General features: G+C 32.2%; 2 protein-coding genes and 1 pseudogene across 2 annotated transcripts; 2 read left to right on the forward strand and 1 right to left on the reverse strand.

Annotated features, from left to right (window-relative positions):
* The first annotated feature begins 4,846 nt into the window (after positions 1–4,846).
* LOC123212375 (cation/H(+) antiporter 18-like) lies at positions 4,847–9,097 on the forward strand. The gene is made up of 3 exons (XM_044631491.1): positions 4,847–5,079; positions 6,846–7,847; positions 7,925–9,097. The coding sequence occupies exons 1-3, from the start codon at positions 4,894–4,896 to the stop codon at positions 9,095–9,097; spliced, it is 2,361 nt and encodes a 786-aa protein (XP_044487426.1). The 5' UTR covers positions 4,847–4,893.
* A 1,044-nt stretch (positions 9,098–10,141) lies between these two features.
* LOC123210709 lies at positions 10,142–10,815 on the reverse strand (annotated as a pseudogene).
* Positions 10,816–15,168: 4,353 nt separating this feature from the next.
* LOC123211953 (cation/H(+) antiporter 18-like) lies at positions 15,169–18,369 on the forward strand. The gene is made up of 3 exons (XM_044630941.1): positions 15,169–15,540; positions 15,952–16,953; positions 17,034–18,369. The coding sequence occupies exons 1-3, from the start codon at positions 15,340–15,342 to the stop codon at positions 18,246–18,248; spliced, it is 2,418 nt and encodes an 805-aa protein (XP_044486876.1). The 5' UTR covers positions 15,169–15,339; the 3' UTR covers positions 18,249–18,369.
* The last annotated feature ends 1,030 nt before the right edge of the window (positions 18,370–19,399 follow it).

Below are 19,399 nucleotides of genomic sequence, written 5' to 3' on the forward strand. Positions count from 1 at the left end.
CTCTTTAGAGACCATTTTCGATCGTGTTGACTCTCCCTCCCTACTTAACTCTTCTTGCTGATTAAATCCCAACTACTGGAGAAACCTATTTCTTCTAATGAAGATAAAATAATCTTCATCGGAGTGTTTTCATTTCAGACAAAGACGATTTCGTCTTTATTTGAGATGAAGATGAGCATTAGAGGTTAAACAAAGACAAAATTATTTATGTCTGAGACAAAGACATTCTAACAAAGATGATTTCATCTTTATAAGAAGAAATATATTTTGTCAGTGGTTGAGATATGATCGACAAGAAGAGTTAAGTTGTGAGGGAGCCAATGTGATTGGAGACAATAAAATTCACCATATCTGTGATAATTTGCAAACTTTAAGAGAAAAATATTAATTTTTTAAATTTTAGATAAGAAGAATTATGAAAATTTTAAACTGTAGATAAAAAGAATTGTGAAATTTTTAAACTGAGAGAAGTAAAAGTAATTAAATTTTAATTTTAAAAAATTTTATAATTAAATAATAATTATATCTTTAATTTTAACTAAAACTTTAAATTAATAAACAAGACTTTTAACTTTTTAAATATCATATACATAAGTTTGAAGATACACCTAAACTTGGGTGTAAAATAGCCCTTTGGCCTTTCATTAATCACAATTTTTATTTGGAACTGCTAAACGTGGGATTGCTCAGATTAGAGTCAGCTCATGTTGACTTTCATTAATTGCTCAGATACTAAATCTACACAAGATAAGGGATAATGGAATTAATAATTGTTGGTGGTGGCATTAATTATTGGCATCAGGGGTGGAATCGACACAAGATAAGACTTCATGCTTATACAAATCCGTAAGTGTCCACTTCTCAAGCGGCTACCACTCACTCGTCGTACTGTCAAACTTGGAACTACCACTCAGTGGCTTCATCCTACTCCTGTTGGTTGTATTATCAAACCCCATAGCAAAATAAAAAAGAAAAGATATAAATTTGCCATTAGATTATTCGTTTTCAATCTAGAAATAGCATTTGCTGGCGGGATGCATGCAACAGTCCAAGTCCATGCATATACTTGTTAATGGCCTGATGGTATGCAAAATTAACCAAAGACATTATCAGACATTGAATACACTCACGTGACATATAATACTTTCAGTAGTATAAATAAATCCGTAAGTGCAAAATTATCGTCCTTGAGTAGATGTGCCGGGGTTTCCAAAACCCATAATTAGATAAGTATGAAGGCCAAAAGACTTATTCCCACCCAATGTTTGGTCTAACCTCATACTCACACTTTTTAATTTTTAAAAACTCAAAATTTCATTTATGAGTCAAATTTTATTAAAATTCTCAGTTAAAGTTAAGAGTAAAATTATCATTTAATAAAGAATTTAAAAACCTAAAGTTTTATCATATTTTCTCCCTTTAATTTGAAAATATAATAATTTTCTCTATATTCAAAGTCTGAAAAGTGGTTATTTTTCTTTTAGAGTTTTTTCTCCTTCTCTCCAGTGACTCATTCCTTCCCAATCGTCGGTCGGTCTTCCCTCTTTCTTTTTCCTTGGTTAGTTATCATTTCCTCTTACTCATTTTGTCTTTGTTTTAAATAAAGATAATTTTGTTTTCATCAGAGGAAAGAGTTTGATCAGTAGGGAGAGATAAACCTAAAGAGGGAGCGAAAGTAACCAAAAACGACGAATTTCACCATCTCTGGTGATGGTTTTATAACCTTGGGGGAAATGACTACTTTTCAAATTTTGGGTAGGAAAAATTGTTAGATTTTTAAATTAAGAGGGGAAAATATGATAAAACTTTAGTTTTTAAATTTTTTTTTATTAAATGACGGTTTTGCCTATAACTAAAAATTTTAACTTAATTTTGCTTATAGGTGAGACTTTAAATTTTTGAAAATTGGAAGGTATGAGTTTGAGATTACATCTAACATTGGGTGGGAACAAGTCTTTTGGCCAAGTATGAATTTAGAAATTCCCATAAGAGACATTCAGTTTGGATAATATTTTATTACCAAAACTGAAATATTACTTTCAAGATAGATTATCTAAGAGATTATTAAATATAAATTATTACTATATTTGATAAAATTTAGTAAAAATCAATAAGTATAAATAATGATTAAGTTTGGTTAGAGGTAATAAGATAACATTAAAATATTATTTTACTTTAATATCTTTTAGTATAATTATTTTAAAATATATTTCATATTATTTGTTATATTAATTAAAAGTGAGAGAATTTTAGTTAAAAAATTAATAAATAAAAAGAAAATTAATATTACTTTGATAATTTTTTAATATCTAAGAAAGGATGATAATCAAATTACTATTTATATTATTTGCTATATCACCATATATTACCACAATATTTTATTATTAAAAAAACTAAATAAGATAATACAAGTACTAAAAGATAAATTACCAAGTAATATTTTAATAACACAAACCAAACGGCCCCAAAGAGTAATCTATCACTTGAAAATAACAATTAAGGGTTGTTTGGTTTCCAATTAATAAAGATTATTTTGACAATTTATCTTTTATTACTTACATTACCTTGTTTAGTAGGTCAGTAATAAAAGATTACAGTAATTATTACCAATGTTGATATGACAAATAATGTAGGCAGTAATCTGATTACTATATTCACCTTAGGTATTAAAAGATTACCAAAGTAATCTTAATTTTATTATAATTATATTTTTATTTATTAAATTTTTAGGACAAAAATAACCACATTTTTAATTAATATAATAAGTAATATAAAAATATTTTAAAATAATTATATCTAAGGGTATTTAAGTAAAATAATTTACTAGTATTATTTTATTTTCTCTAACTAATTATTTATATTTAGTAATCTTCTAAGTAATCTATCTTCAATGTAATTTTTAAATTTTGATAATAAAACATTACACAAACCAAACGCTTATTTAAAGGTTTTCGCACCTTATTTTTGGTATAAGGTGACTACATTCCTCATTAGGACTTGAAATCTTGGTGCGTTTGGTTGAGGGGGATTAAATATTACTCTGGTAATTTATATTTTATTATTTACATTATTTTGTTTGATTTATAAATAATAAAAGATTTCGATAATCTTCTATTACTAATGATGATGTGACAGGTAATATAAGATGTAATTTGATTATCATATCCACCTTAGGTATTAAAAGATTATTAAGGTAATCTTGATTTTATTATAATATATAATTTATTTATCATTTTTTAGGGAAAAATAATTTTATTTTCAATTAATATAACAAATAATATAAAAAATATTTTAGAATAATTACACTTAAGGGTATTTAAGTAAAATAATATACTAATATTCTTTTATTATTTCTAACTAAACAAAATAATTGTTTATATTTAATTATTTTTTTCAAATTTTATCAAATATAGTAATAATTTATACCTAATAATCTTTAAGATAATATATTTTCAAGGTAATATTTCAATTTTAATAATAAAATATTTCCAAAATCAGACATCTTCTAAATGTAATCGAATTTGCTCAGTCTTCCCAAGATATACTTACTAAAAAAAACTTGTGAACTAGAGTATGTGATTAAATTAAGGCAAAATTCTCCACACACACGCAAGGGCTTAGCTGATAATGTATTGTAGTCCCTCCACCTCCGCTTCTTCTCTCTTTGTAATCTCCACACTCATCCCTGTATGTATTTCTAAATAGGGATTACATATTTGTATATATATGTGTAATCCCACTTCTTATTTTGTCGTCTGTTATTATTCAAACTACAGTAAGGAGACCATAGGAACGAAGATGAAACAAAACTAGTTTAAAGAATTGCATGCTTCAGATTTTTCTACAGGTGATCCATTTCTCTCCCTGCCTCTTCCTCCTTTGTTGTCGTTTTCTGTTTGGTTCTCGATGAACAGATTATTAAAGAACCCGCGGAATTTTCCTGTTTATTTGGCTATAAAATTTTGATGCGATGAATAGGGATATAACTGTCTTTTGAAACACATTGCATGCAAATTTCCCACTTGTTTTGTGAAGTTTAATGTCCACGTAGTTGATGAATTTCATCTGGAAAGCCAATAATCCCCCATCTTTCTCACCCTTTTTCAATTTCTTCTTTTACCCATTCTCATTCAGCTGCAGTCGCATATGTTCCTCCTGTTAGCTGTCAACTTTTGAAACGAGATCTGCAGATTTCTGAATAGGCGTTTTCCCTTATTTATATTTGTATTTAGTCGTATTAGACGATGAGATACAGCTTGGATTTTATTATGTTTTATTTTTACGTATCATCCATGAATGAACATGATCACTCTGGTCGAAAAAAGCTTTTCTTGGCTGGTTGCTGTGAAATTTGAATCAGCCAAAATTTTGGCACTAGTGGAGATGCCTTATTTTAGGCCCTCAACGCTGGTGTTGCAGTATATTTCTCTTGCAGCAACTTTGGGAATTAGGTGACTAGACTTTTTCAAAGAGGGCTTCCTTCACAAGGATAGTCGAGATTTCAGGCAATCCTGGCCACCACCACCACCAATATTGGATTGAGTGTAAATAGTCATAGTAATGTTTTCCAAAGTTAAAAAATTTACTTCTTACGTTTTTTTTTTTTTTTCCAAACTTCTATTTATCTGGATTTTTGTATTATAATAATTTTGTCAAAAAAGATGATGGGACACTGTAATTTCGAGGAAGTCAATTATGTCAATTCTCATATCACAGTTGAAGTCTCCCTTAATTTATTTTTTATTTTTCCTGGGTTTGGTAGTTGTCACCTTGACAAAAATTTGGGAAAGCAAGTCATGTGATGTTTATTATTTTACAGGGCTTAAAAAAGTGTTGGAATAGCGATATATATTGCTTCAAGAGTTGGGAGTGAACAAAAACGTTTGGTGCAGAATGGGAGAAAGTCGGACATGTGAGCCAATGAAGGCTACATCAAATGGGGTGTTTCAGGGTGATGGTATTATTAATCATGCACTTCCTCTTGCCATTATTCAAATATGTCTTGTGGTGTTGCTCACACGCCTTCTTGCTGTAATTTTACGGCCTCTTCGACAGCCTCGTGTCATTGCAGAGATTGTTGTAAGTTGCTCTTCTTCTACTACTTTTTCTACGCTCTATTTTTCAGTTTTTGTCTAAGTTGTTAAATATATTTCTATTTGATCTAATCCTACTCAAATGTGATTTTTATTGATCTGATTTTCATTGAGTGTGATTTTGGTTTATTATTTTTTTCTATTTCATAATATTATGATTTTGGTTTAGTTATATATTATTTTTCTATTTCATAGGATTAGGATTTCAATTTAACTATTTATTATTATTTTTTATTTTATAGAACTATAATTCCAATTTAGATTACATTGTAATATTATATATTGTACAATGATTCGTCAATAATATTAATTTAGTTTATAACCCAATTCATAATTCTACATAGTATTAGAGTAGTTAATATTCTCTTGTGGCATTTAGTTTTGAAAACTGGTTTTTTTCTTTTTTCCTAGTCCCTGCTTTTGTTTCTCTAATAATTGAGCCTTTACTCTCATCTCTTTAACGATTAGACCCCTATTATTGTCTCTTTAACAATTGAGTCTTTGCTTTCATTTCTCTTATAATTGAATCCTTGCTCTCATCTCTTTCATGATTGAGCCCCTGCGCTTATCGCTCACACAATTGAGTACCTACTCATGTCTCTCTTTTGTCAGTGGTCTTCTCTCCAGTTTAGTTATTTATTATTTTTCTATTTTATAGGATTAAGATTTTAACTATTTATTATTTTTCCTATTTCATAAAATTAAGATTCTAATTTAAACTACATTGTAATACTACATATTGTACGATGATTCGTCAATAATATTAATTCAATGTATAACCCAATTCATAATATCCACCTATGGCATTCAGTTTTGAAAACTGATTTTTTTTCTTTTTCCCTAACCCCTACTTTCGTCTCTCTAACGATTGAGTATTTACTCTCATCTCTTTAACGATTAAGCCTCTGCTTTTGTCTCTCTAATGATTGAGCTCTTGCTTTCGTCTCTCTTGCCCCTGTTTTGGTCTCTATCACGATTGAACCTTTGCTCTAATCTCTCAAGCGATTGAGGACCTACTTTCGTCTCTCTCTTGTTAGTGGTCTTCTCTCCTGTATTAGCGACATCCCATCCTTTCTTTATTCTCAAACTTGACCAGGTTTTTGTTCATTGTTGGTCTTTTTTTGCTTTTGATGGCTGATTCAAAGCTTTTTCTGGTCACTGTTGATTCTATTGCTATGGTTTCATTTTCCCATTACCCCTGTTGCTTTTAGAAGTTTGTGATTCTTTTTCTAAAAACATCTTTCCTCTGTCTCTGATTGCCTGAGACTGAGCCAACGTCAGCCTAGCCTTTCTCTTCGACGCACTCTCTATCTCTCCTTACGCAATTGACTTCTTAGCCTCAACCTCTAATTGCAACTTTGCAATTGCAAGGGAGTGTTAAACACATTCCTATTTGATCTAATTTTGTTCAAATCTGACTTTTATTTTATCAGATTTTGATTTGTTATTATTATTATTTTTATTTTATTAGATTATAATCCTAATTTAGTTATTTATTATTTTCTCATTTTTTAGTATTAGGATTTTAATTTAGCTATTTATTATTATTTTTATTTTATAAGATTAAAATTTTAGTTTAGACTATACTATAATATTATATATGATACTATTATTTATTTATAACCCAATTCATACTTTTACATAAGTTAGTAAAAGAGAATTACCGGTCTAAATTTTGTTAAAAGTCGCTCCGATTTTCGGCTTCCGTCAACAAAGAAGATTATAGTATGTCTTTTTGATTTCTTTATGCAGGGAGGAATATTGCTTGGCCCTTCAGCTTTTGGTAGGAACAAGAAGTATCTGAATACAATTTTTCCTGCCACGAGTCACACTGTGTTGGATACGTTAGCCAACCTTGGCCTCCTCTTCTTTCTGTTCCTTGTAGGCTTAGAGTTAGATCCAAAGTCAATTCGCCGGACTGGTAAAAAGGCTCTATGCATAGCCCTGGGAGGCATCTGTCTACCTTTCGCGTTGGGAATAGGAACCTCATTTGCCCTCCGTGCATCCATTTCTAAAGGTGTAAGTGGACCTCCATTTCTTGTATTCATGGGAGTGGCTTTTTCTATTACTGCATTTCCCGTCCTGGCACGTATTTTAGCTGAACTCAGGCTTTTAACTACTGCTGTTGGGCGTATGGCCATGTCAGCTGCGGCTGTAAATGACGTTGCCGCCTGGATTTTACTTGCTCTTGCCGTTGCCCTCTCAGGATCGGGGCGATCTCCCCTTGTATCTTTATGGGTTCTTTTGTGCGGGGGTGCTTTTGTCTTCATTTGCATACTCATTGTCCCGCCTATCTTTAGATGGATGCAGCAGCGATGCCCAGAGGGGGAGCCTGTGGACGAATTGTATGTTTGTGCTACTCTGTCTATTGTTTTGTTTGCGGGTTTTGTGACTGATGTTATTGGAATACATGCTCTCTTTGGGGCATTTATAATTGGCGTTTTGGTCCCAAAGGATGGGGCATTTGTTGGTGCTCTGGTTGAAAAAGTTGAGGATCTTGTATCCGGTCTTTTTCTCCCATTGTACTTTGTTTCAAGCGGACTGAAGACTGATATTGCCGCAATTCGAGGACTTCGGTCTTGGGGATTCCTTTTGTTGGTCATAGTTACATCATGCTTCGGAAAGGTGGCTGGCACTGTGTCAATGTCCGTCTTATGCAAAATGCCTGTGCGGGAGTCTCTAGCACTTGGCTTTCTAATGAATACTAAAGGCTTGGTGGAACTCATTGTCCTCAACATTGGCAAAGACAGAAAGGTAAAATTTCTAAGCCTTTCTTGTTATTTATCCTTGGTTTCGGAATCTTAATTGTGTTTATTCAATTGATGTTTCAGGTATTGAATGATCAAACATTTGCGATCATGGTTCTGATGGCGGTCTTCACAACATTTATAACAACACCTTTAGTCATGGCGGTGTACAAGCCTGACAAAAGAACAAGCAATGACATTTACAAGCACAGAACTATTAAGAGGAAAGATCCAGAAGTTCAGTTTAGGATTATGGTTTGTTTCTATGCTTCAAGAAACCTCCCCACAATGATTAATCTGATTGAAGCTTCACGTGGGACTGAAAAGAAAGGAGGTCTCTGTGTTTACGCACTGCACCTCATGGAACTCACAGAAAGGCCATCTGCAATACTTATGGTCCACAAGGCAAGAAAAAATGGAATACCCTTTTGGAACAAAGGCAGAAACTCAAATACTGATCAAGTCGTTGTTGCTTTCGAGGCTTTTAGACAACTGAGCCGCGTCTCTATCCGTCCAATGACTGCAATCTCACCGATGCACAATATTCACGAAGACATTATTGGAAGTGCTGAAAGGAAACGAGCATCAATAATAATTCTCCCATTTCATAAACACCAGAGGCTCGATGGGACCCTGGAGACTACTCGAAACGAATTTCGTTGCGTTAATAAGAAGGTTCTTGAGAGTGCTCCGTGCTCAGTGGGGATCTTAGTTGACCGGGGGCTTGGTGGCAGCACGCATGTTTCAGCAAGCAATGTTTCTTCCGTTATGACAGTTTTGTTTTTCGGTGGAAACGATGATCAGGAAGCCCTTGCTTATGGAGCTCGCATGGCTGAGCACCCTGGAATTAGTCTCACTGTCATTCGATTCCTTCCAAGCCCTGATATTTCCGGGGAGATTCAGACGAAAGACCAGTCCCATGTTTCTGAAGATAACAACTTCCTTGCTGAAGTTAAAACAAAATTTGCAGCTGTAGATTCATTCACTTATGTAGAAAGAGTAGTCAAGAACACTGCAGAAACTGTTGAGATTGTAAGCCAGTTTAATAAATGCAACATGTTTTTGGTCGGTCGAACTCCTGAGGGCCGGGCAGCGGCCGTGTTCCATGTGAAGAGTGATTACCCGGAACTTGGACCGGTCGGCAGCTTGCTGATATCTCCTGATTTCTCAACATCAGCTTCAGTTTTGGTGCTACAACAATATACCGGCCATGGTCGAATTGCTTCTATGTCAGGACCTCAGGATCAATGTCTGTAGAAGGGAAATTGAACATGATCAATTTCTTTTGGTCTGATTTTGATAACAACTATCAATAAGATCATGGTCTTCTTAAATAAAGACATGCAATTTTGATAATAAGGTAAATAATATTATTAGATAAATAAATATACTAACCTTAAATTAAATATAAGTTAAAAAAGGGATATTAAAACAGATAATTATTTTAAGTATCGAATCTCATAATGAACCAATTATCTATCGAATGCAAATAGAATATGGTACAAATTTAAGGAGTCATATGTGACTTTACAATATAATATCCAGCATTTTTAAAAGATTAATCCCAGTGTTATTTAAGTAAAAGGTTTTATTGTGATTTTTATCATTATTTTCCGGAAGGGTTTCGCTTGTTTTGCTCTTGACATTCAAGGCCACTGCAGATCTCAAGGCATAAAAGCTTCTGTACCAAATGTTGATCTTGTTGTTCAAGATGCTTTATCATTCTTTACCTCTGGTTTAAAAAAAAAAAAAAAATCTTTAATGGGTTACCTTTTTTTAATATGAAGAATCGATGGGTGGTGCTATTTGTCTGTTAATCCATTTTGCTGATCCTAGAGGTTTTGATGGAATTTCTGACAAAGTAAAACCCACTCCTCAGATTTCTAGCAAAATTTTTACAACCTATGTAAAATTATGAACTTTTTAAACTAACAGTAAAATTAAGGTAAAATTTTATTATTAGCTAAATAATAGTTTTATTCCTAAAACTAACTGGATCTATTAATTTTAATAGCTAACAAGTAAGAGTTTGAATTTTCAATACTTAATAGATATTAATTTGAGGATTCAACAAACTTTGGGTGGAAATAATCCTTTGGCCTTTTAAAAGATAAAAATTTATCCCTTTTTTCCATGTCAATTTTAAAAACTGATGATTTCTTCCATAACTTAATTTTAAAAGTTATTTTTTTCTCATAATTTAGGATTTCTATATTTTAGGGTTGAAGTTACCCTTTTAAATTTAAGAACATTGTAGTTACACTCTCACAAAATGTATTCTCTCTTTTCGATAACTGTTTCTCAATACATTTCTGATGATCTCAACAAGACTAGGTGGATTAAAATTACCTCAATGGCAACTAGGCCACTAATGAGAGCCATATCATAAAGCAAAAGCGTGCCAGCCATATTGGCAACAACTCTGAATTTTGCATAATCCCAATCTCAAGGATATGCACTTCCACCACAAATCATCAGTTTAGGCCTAAAGTCCAAAGCTTTCTCCTGCAACTTCTCGTAATCAATATATTTAGTAGTGGAATTCACCTGATACGACAAACTCTCAAAGTAAATCGAAGTAGTCGAAATCATCTTCCCTCCAGAAGTATAATGCCTGTGAGTTAAGTGACCGCTTGACCAAAGATCCAACCTCATGATACGACTATGCGGCTTGAGAATGGCCATGTAGGTAGTGAAGCTCGTTAGGGAACCGGAGCACTACTAAACTTGTAGAGATTTTCGATCTTGTCAATGTACTCATTGCCACCATAGTAACGGTTGCTAGGCATGCCTTTGAAGTACTTGTTGCTGAGGATGTTGTCGAGGGCCTCGATGACGACGAAGGAGGTGAAGTTTCTACAAGTGATGAGTTCGATTTTATGGCATTGGTGTCGCTGCTTCTTCTTGTTGAGATCGTGGATTTCTGGGTCCATGGTCTCCAAGGAAGAGTTGCCTCACACACTAATTGGATCCATTGGTGCATGGATTCAGAGAGGAAAAGATAAGAGGGGACAATGGAAATTGTAGATGAGAGAGTGTGGACTTTGGAGTTTAAAAAGAGTTTGGGGGGGTTGTGTTTAAGAGAGAAAATATATTTTGTGAGGTGAAAAAATAAAATTTTATTTTATTTTAAATATTATTAGTTAAATTACATTTTTATTTTTACATTAACATAAAAATTAAATAATAAATAAATATTTAAATTTTCATAACTTAAGTAGATGAAAATTTGAGAATAAACTAAATATTGGGTGAGAATAAGTTTTCTCCATTGTGTTCTTTTTTACTATCTTCTCTACTCGCTTATATATAATCTTAAAAATTTTAGCAGAGCTTGTTAAATCCTAGGACTAAAACTTAAAATAGCAAAAACAATAAAACTACATTTATTTAGTTTTAAATATTCAATTAAATATTTAAATAATATATTATTTTAGATTAAAAATTAAAAAAATTGAAATTTGTACTCTCATTTGAGCCCACGTATATATTTATACCATATTTTTTATACTCTAAATATTTTTACCACTTTATATGATAAGATATCTAAATTGCCCTTATCTTTAACATTGAGAAACCAAAACAAAATTTACAATAGTATTTACTTTTAATGCACTATAGAGAGAGAACATGTATAGATATTTAGTATTCCTATTTGAAATAACATTTATATATATGTGTTAGACAAGATCAAGTGAATTTAAAATTGTTAAGTTTAAATTTTTTAGATTAAATGTACAAAAATTGTAAACTCAGTTGATCTTATCTGTCGAAATTTTGGTTTGCATTAATCTCATATTAAAGCAGCATATAAAAAGATAATCCAAAAAAGCACTCATAAAGAGCATGCACTGAAGTACTTGGTATTAAATATGCAAAGAATACATCAATATATATCCCAAGAATCAAAACAAAAATGAATTTGATATTCACGTGAGCTTGCAGAGAATAACTTGACTTGTAGAGGAGAGATAATGCAATGATTTATGCAATAGTATTCTCGTGAAGTAAAATTTCATCTTTAGTATATATATATATATATATATATATATATATTCATCTTTAGCACATCTATTTTAAACATACAAAAAAAGAGATATTTAAAGTTAGCATAGATTTACACACAAAAAAATCAGTGAGCAATCGATTGACGAAACTTATTAGATTTGCAGAGACGAAATAATGGCAGGACAACATGTGAGATTTTCTTATAAAACAGAAATATAAATGTATTGTATCGTACTAAAATTAATTTAATTTGAATTCCGCATAAATCAATTCAATTTAATTATATAGAAATTTAATTAAGTAAATTAAAATATTATTAAATATTATAATTTTAATAATATTGTTAATTAGCCAATTATTACAATTTTAAAAATGAAAAAAATGTGAAAAAATTGATTTTGGCTTGGGAAGGTTATTTTGGGAGGGCGGTTGGCAGGCAAGTTTGGGGTTGGCGTATCGGGTTGATGAAAAATTGAAGGGGTTGGCGGGCTTGGCTACTAAATGTGAGGGGTTGCTGCAAACCCCTTTGTGTGAAAAATTAAGGGGATGGCGTCGCCAGCTTTTTGCGCCAACCCCTTTATTTTTTATTTAAATAAATTTTTTATTTTGGCTTTATTTAATTTTTATTTAAATAAAAATATATATTTTGTTTGAAATATTTCTGGTTAAAATAAACATTATTTTGTATTATATAACTATCAATATATACAATATTAAATAATTAAAATAACATGAAATAACAACTTTAAAAACAACATTAAATTAAGTAGAATGGGAGGAGAAGAAACAATGCGGGGCCAACCCTAGCTTGGTGACGCCAACCCATTTTTGTTTAAAAATTTTTCAAAAATAAATTTTTGTATTTTATAACCATTAGTACAATATTAAACAACATTATAACAACTTTAAATAATAAAAATTATATGAAATAAAAATATTAAACAACATGAAATTGAGTGGAATAGAAAAAAATGTGAAAAATTTCAGTTCAGGTGTTGGTGAAGCGAAGCCCTAGGTTGGTGACGCCAACCTATTCTTCGTTTGGAAATTTTTCAGACCATAATTTTTATATTTTTTTACCATCAATACAACATTAAATAATATTATAACAACTTTAAATAATGACAACAACATGAAATAATAATATTAAACAGTCTAACAACATGAAATCACAACAAAATTAAATTTCACATGAAGTCATGAATATGAATCTACTATATATTATTTAATTTTCAATTATTTATAAAGAAAACACATAACATATGAGCTTGAATCAAGACTTACCTGAATATGAATAATTTTGTTGTGAAATCTTTACAACAAATGTTAATTCTCTAAATAAATCTATCAATTTTTGTCTCAGCTCCCTTGTGTCCAATTTAAATATTTTATAATGGCTTTCTCACGGGTTTTATTGTTCAATCATATGTGTTCTCTGTTGAAAAAATGTTTTTCCCATGCTGCAGAGATTCCTTCTTCATTGGAAGACTGAAGAAAAAGATTCTCTCTTTCTGTATATAAGAGTTACATCAACGAGGATATTTTAAAAAAATAAAATACTGTTGTAATATTTTTGTTTAGGATTTGAGTAGATGCTATATATATATATATATATATATATATATATATATATATATATATATATATATATATATATATATATATATATATATATATATCTACACGGTTAAAAAAAAAAGATATAAATTTCAATTTTTCTAAATAAAATATATCACCTAAATATTTCATTAATTACTCAAATTTTGATATACATAATATTATTTCACTGAAAATTAACTTTTATTACACCTCATCGTATTATGAATAAATTAATTTTGTTTGAGTAACTTAGAAGGCAAGCAATTTTCTCTACTTGTTGGGTGTGGAAGAAGCTGACACCATTAGAAAAAGGAGAAAATAGATGTATTATGGGTTATCATTTCATGGGCACTTGATGTACACTAACAATTTTTATATAAGTTTGACTTTTCTTTATTGGTTTCTGATAAACAGAAGAGGTTTATTATTGTCATTATTCTGGGCTTTTATTATTCAGTACAGAAAATGACAATTCCGCCCTTAATGTTTGACCTAGTCACTTCTTTATTCTTGTATCACATCACATCAGGCTATCACTATCAACTTCGTTTTGCCCCATATTATTGAGCTTTATGTGTTTAGTGAAACTTGGCAAGAATATTCGCTTTAAGAAGGTAAAGAGTGATGGACATTTTTCTACTCAAAGTTTGGCTTAAAAATATTATTTTCTGCGGTTGTATGCACAAACACGCTTTCCGCCCACTGAATGGTGCTATAAGGGTTGACAGTATTTGTATTATAAAATTGAAAAGTATAAAATAGAACAACCCTTTTAAACACAATGTTTAATCATTCTATATGTCTGAAAATCTACAATGCAATCCCTGCTATTGCACATTGTCTTAAACTCCTTCACTGTATCCTTGATCTTGTCCACTCTTGTGACATCAATTAAGGTGTTTATTGTGTCATTTCTTCTTAGGGTTGATGGTGGATTTAGTAAAAAGTCATACGATAATTCATCAACAAAGAGTTTATAGATCTTTTTTATATCGATGCTAGTAAAGTTGAAAATCTTGTTGAATTTTGTTATGTCAACGAGGGCGGTGACATAGCTTATAACTATATATGTCTAACATTTTGACATTAGAGCAATTAAGATTTGAGACACAAATTTTGAAAAAGAATGGGTTTTTTTGAGAGGATTTACGATACAAAGATGATAATAATAATATTGAAATCATCAATAAGAAAGACAACAGATAATGATCAATCAGGATAATGGAGAATATTGGTTAAGACACTAAATGATGGGTTGGGTAAAAGTGCATGTTATAGAGAAATGAATGATGGTTGGCGTGTATGAGGGTGGCAGTGCAAGATGCCTTGTTAGGGGGGGTGGTGGCTTGACAATAGTAATAGTGGTGTTAATGATTGACCAAGCCTTTTTAAATAAAGGTAAGACCAACACGTTATTTAGAAAATAAAATATGAAAACAATAAAAGAGAAATAAAAAGATGTTATGTAAATTTGATATCTAAAGAGGTATTTTAATAAATTGTTAATTTGGTGATATAATAATTTTGAAAAATTAAATAATCAGGGATAGCATGATAATGAACTTTCTGATATTGCGTCTGGTGTCTACAGTTAGATTTTGGGTTTCAAAATATGATTTGTACATTTTGTGGATGGAAAAAGTTTTAAGGCCAAATTTTTGGTGCTAAAAGGTTAATAATCACTCCAAAGTACTTTCTAGCACAACTGTGAGAAGGCGGATCCAGGTCCAAGGATGTAAGCAAGTCGATACGTAGACGTTTCTTAAGCGACTGGTTGAAGTTTCCTCTGTTCATACTTTCCAGTTTCTGAAGTCTGAAGGTGTAAAGATCATTTCCATTTGTGCAAGGGCTGAAGTAAAACTGTAATTTTCGGTGGTGTTTATTTGGGTGAAATGGGTTTGAATACTACACTAGGACAGACGTGTCCTTCTCCAATGAAGGCTACTTCAAATGGCATACTACAGGGTGATAATCCTCTTGATTTTGCACTTCCTCTTGCCAGTTTGCAAATATGTTTGGTGATTGGTCTCACTAGAGGTATCGCTTCACTTCTAAGACCATTAAGACAACCACGCGTGGTTGCTGAAATTATTGTAAGTTTAAAGTTCCTTTCTTGTATAGTAACTGATAAGCAGAATTGTTTTAGCTTTGCTTTGTATTAAAATTCCTCACCTCGATGTGTTTTAATTGTGTTAATGTAGAAATTGTAGAATCCCAGTTATTGTTTTGGTTTTGTGGGTGCTATTATGTGATTCAGCTCATATTGCTATGAAATAGAAAATAGAAGGAATGGATGATATTAGAGAAAGACAACATCTTGTTAAAACCTACCACATTTTTTATCTTTATTTTCACTTCAAAATGGACCTAATGTTGGAATACTGCTAGGAAACCTGAAATTTTTTACATGGTGTTCATCAATTCGATGTTTTTTTTTTTTTGGGTCTTGGATTCCGTCTAACTTTAGAATCTGAGATTTTTCTATATGCTGCACGTGTGCTCAGGGAGGAATTTTACTCGGACCATCAGTGCTGGGTCGAAGCAAGAGTTTTCTGCAAACTATTTTCCCATCTAAGAGTCTAACTGTGATGGATACTATGGCAAATTTTGGCCTTATTCTCTTCATGTTCCTTGTGGGTTTAGAATTGAATCTTAGGTCTCTTGGTCAAACTGGGAAAAAGGCCCTTGGTATAGCTATTGCAGGAATTGGCCTTCCTTTTGCATTAGGAATTGGTACATCTTTTGTCCTCCGAGAATCTATCTCTGAAGGTGTGAATTCTACCTCATTCCTCGTTTTCATGGGCGTGGCCCTTTCTATAACTGCCTTCCCTGTCTTGGCCCGTATTTTGGCTGAGCTGAAACTTTTGACCACTGATGTGGGCAGAATAGCAATGTCAGCTGCAGCAGTCAATGATGTGGCTGCGTGGATTCTACTTGCCCTTGCCATTGCCCTCTCGGGCTCCAGTCATTCTCCTTTTGTTCCATTTTGGATTTTCTTGAGTGGCTGCACTTTTGTCATTTGTTCAATAATTATTGTTCCACTGATTTTTAATTGGATGGCTCGGCAATGCCATGAAGGTGAGCCAGTAAAGGAAACATACATTTGTGCTGCACTAGCTGCTGTTCTAGCTGCAGGGTTTCTCACTGATGCCATTGGAATTCATGCCATGTTTGGTGCTTTTATGATTGGAGTGCTTATCCCCAAGGATAGTCCATTGGCAGGTGTCCTTGTGGAAAAAGTGGAGGATCTTGTGTCTGGTATCTTTCTGCCGCTGTACTTTGTTTCAAGTGGACTGAAGACAAACATAGCTACAATTGAAGGGCTCCAATCATGGGGCCTCTTGGTTTTGGTTATTTTAACAGCATGTTTTGGAAAGATTGTTGGCACTGTTGTGGTATCTCTTTCTTGCAAAGTGCCTTTCCATGAAGCTCTTGCATTGGGGTTTCTTATGAATACTAAAGGCTTGGTGGAACTCATTGTGCTCAACATTGGTAAAGATAGAAAGGTATTTCAAGTTTTTACCATCTTTTATTATGTTTATATATTTCCAAAACATTATATAATGTTCTGTGTCTATATTTCCAGGTTCTGAATGATCAAGTATTTGCCATTATGGTTCTAATGGCTCTCTTCACCACATTCATCACTACACCTCTTGTTATGGTTGTATATAAGCCAGCTAGAAGGGTAAGAATTGTCGATTACAAGCATAGGACTATTGAAAGGAAAAATTCAAAAGCCCAATTTCGAATTTTGGCTTGTTTCCATAGCGCAAGAAACATTCCATCAATGATTAATCTCTTTGAGGCATCTCGAGGGACTCGGAATTCTGAAGCAGTTTGTGTATATGCAATGCACCTCATGGAACTTTCTGAGAGGTCATCTGCTATCTTAATGGTTCACAAGGCAAGAAAAAATGGGTTACCATTTTGGCATAAGGGCATAAAATCAGATTCTGGCCACATTGTAGTGGCATTTGAAGCTTTTGAACAACTGAGCCACATTACTGTCCGGCCAATGACTGCAATCTCTTCCATGACTGATTTGCATGAGGACATTTGCACCACTGCTGAGAGAAAGAGAGCTGCAATTATAATTCTTCCATTCCATAAGCACCAAAGGTTGGATGGTTCTCTGGAGACTACTCAATCTGATTTCCAATGGGTCAATCAAAGAGTCCTTGAGTATGCGCCTTGTTCAGTTGGAATTCTGATCGATCGTGGACTTGGTGGAACCATTCATGTATCTGCCAGTAGAGTTTCCTATTCTGTTGCAGTTCTTTTCTTTGGGGGCTGTGACGATTGCGAAGCCCTTGCTTATGGGGCTCGAATGGCTGAGCACCCTGGTATCAGTTTAATGATCATTCGCTTCTTACTAGAACCTGAGACAACCCAGAATATAGTTAGAGTTGATGTAGCAGAAAGTTCCAGCACCCAACTGAGGTCAATGGATGAAGAGGTTCTGTCCGAGTTTAGAACGAAAATATCTCAGGATCTCTCCATAATATATGAAGAGAAAACTGTAAGAAATACTGCAGAAACCATTTGTATAATCCGTGAGGTAAGCCGAGACTGCAATCTATTGTTGGTGGGTCGAAAACCTCAAGGTGAAGTAGCCTTAACCTTAAATAAGAGGACTGATTGCCCAGAACTGGGACCTGTAGGCAGCTTATTGACTTCAATGGAATTTTCAACTACATCAGTATTGGTTATTCAACAGTATAGTGATCAGTTATCTCCAAATTTAGCTGCAGAGTTGCAAGAAGACTTGTCTGAAGACGAAGAGCTGGAATCAAATTAGTTTGCTGCCTTTTGAATTGTCTGGATTTGGATTTTAACCAGTGCTGTTGTGATGGGTTGCTCTACCAGATTGTTCAGCTCAACAAGATATAACTATGGAATAAAAGGACTTGTTAGTCAGATATCCTTCAATTATCACTTGATTTTGTTTGCCTTCAATATAATGCGTCATTATGATTTCCAGATTAAATCATTTGCCATACTGTAAAAATAAACTTGCCTTATTCTGACGCCAGGAGTAATAGCATCAACAAATGAGTATTTTTGAATAAGAATTTAATGGGATGACAGATTTTTACTATTTTAAGTTTGAAAACCTGTTTTATAGCTGTTAGTCGAAATATTATAATAAAATTGTATTATTTGCATTGTTTTCTAGATTTAAAATATTTCAATAATATTAGTGATAAGATGCACTGGAAAAGACTCATTTGGCCTTATACAAAATTTTCAGCCTACACTCCTCTGTTTATGGATAAGACAAGGGTTATATGTATGATTACATATGGATTCTATATATTGAATATTTGACAAATTTCAAAATGGTTAATTATGTGCTCTTTATTTGGTATAAAGTAATAGCTATCCGATTGTTATCTATAATAGCTATAATGGTGGGCAGATATAAAGGGTATGAGATGTTATCTTTCCCACTTGCCATAAGAGAAAAGGTTACATGTGTAATTACATTACGTGACTAAATATATTTAGATTTTATATTTTTCTATAAATTAAATATTAACAAACTGAAAAACGGTTAATTATGTGTTCAAATTCGCCAATAATCCAAAAATACTATTTGAATTTACTCAAATATGAATCGATTTAGTTTCGAATTATATTAAATTATTAGAATTAAATTTTATATATCAAGTTAGCACATTACTTTGATAATTGTAAGCTATATGAAATTGAGAATAAACGCAAGATGTTAGTCAGAGTGATTATATGTAATTAATCCATTTAAATATTATATATATATTTAATATATAGACAAATTGAAAAAATGGATAATTATATTCTTTTATTTGGTATAAATGGATAGTTATCCAATTATAGTACGAGATAAAGAGGGAATGTTTACTTGGGTGGATGAATAAATAATCCACAAAAAATTATTAATTTATGGATTAATAATTTTAAATATAATAA

The sequence above is a fragment of the Mangifera indica genome, chromosome 3, assembly GCF_011075055.1.
Source record: "Mangifera indica cultivar Alphonso chromosome 3, CATAS_Mindica_2.1, whole genome shotgun sequence".
Taxonomy (NCBI): domain Eukaryota; kingdom Viridiplantae; phylum Streptophyta; class Magnoliopsida; order Sapindales; family Anacardiaceae; genus Mangifera; species Mangifera indica.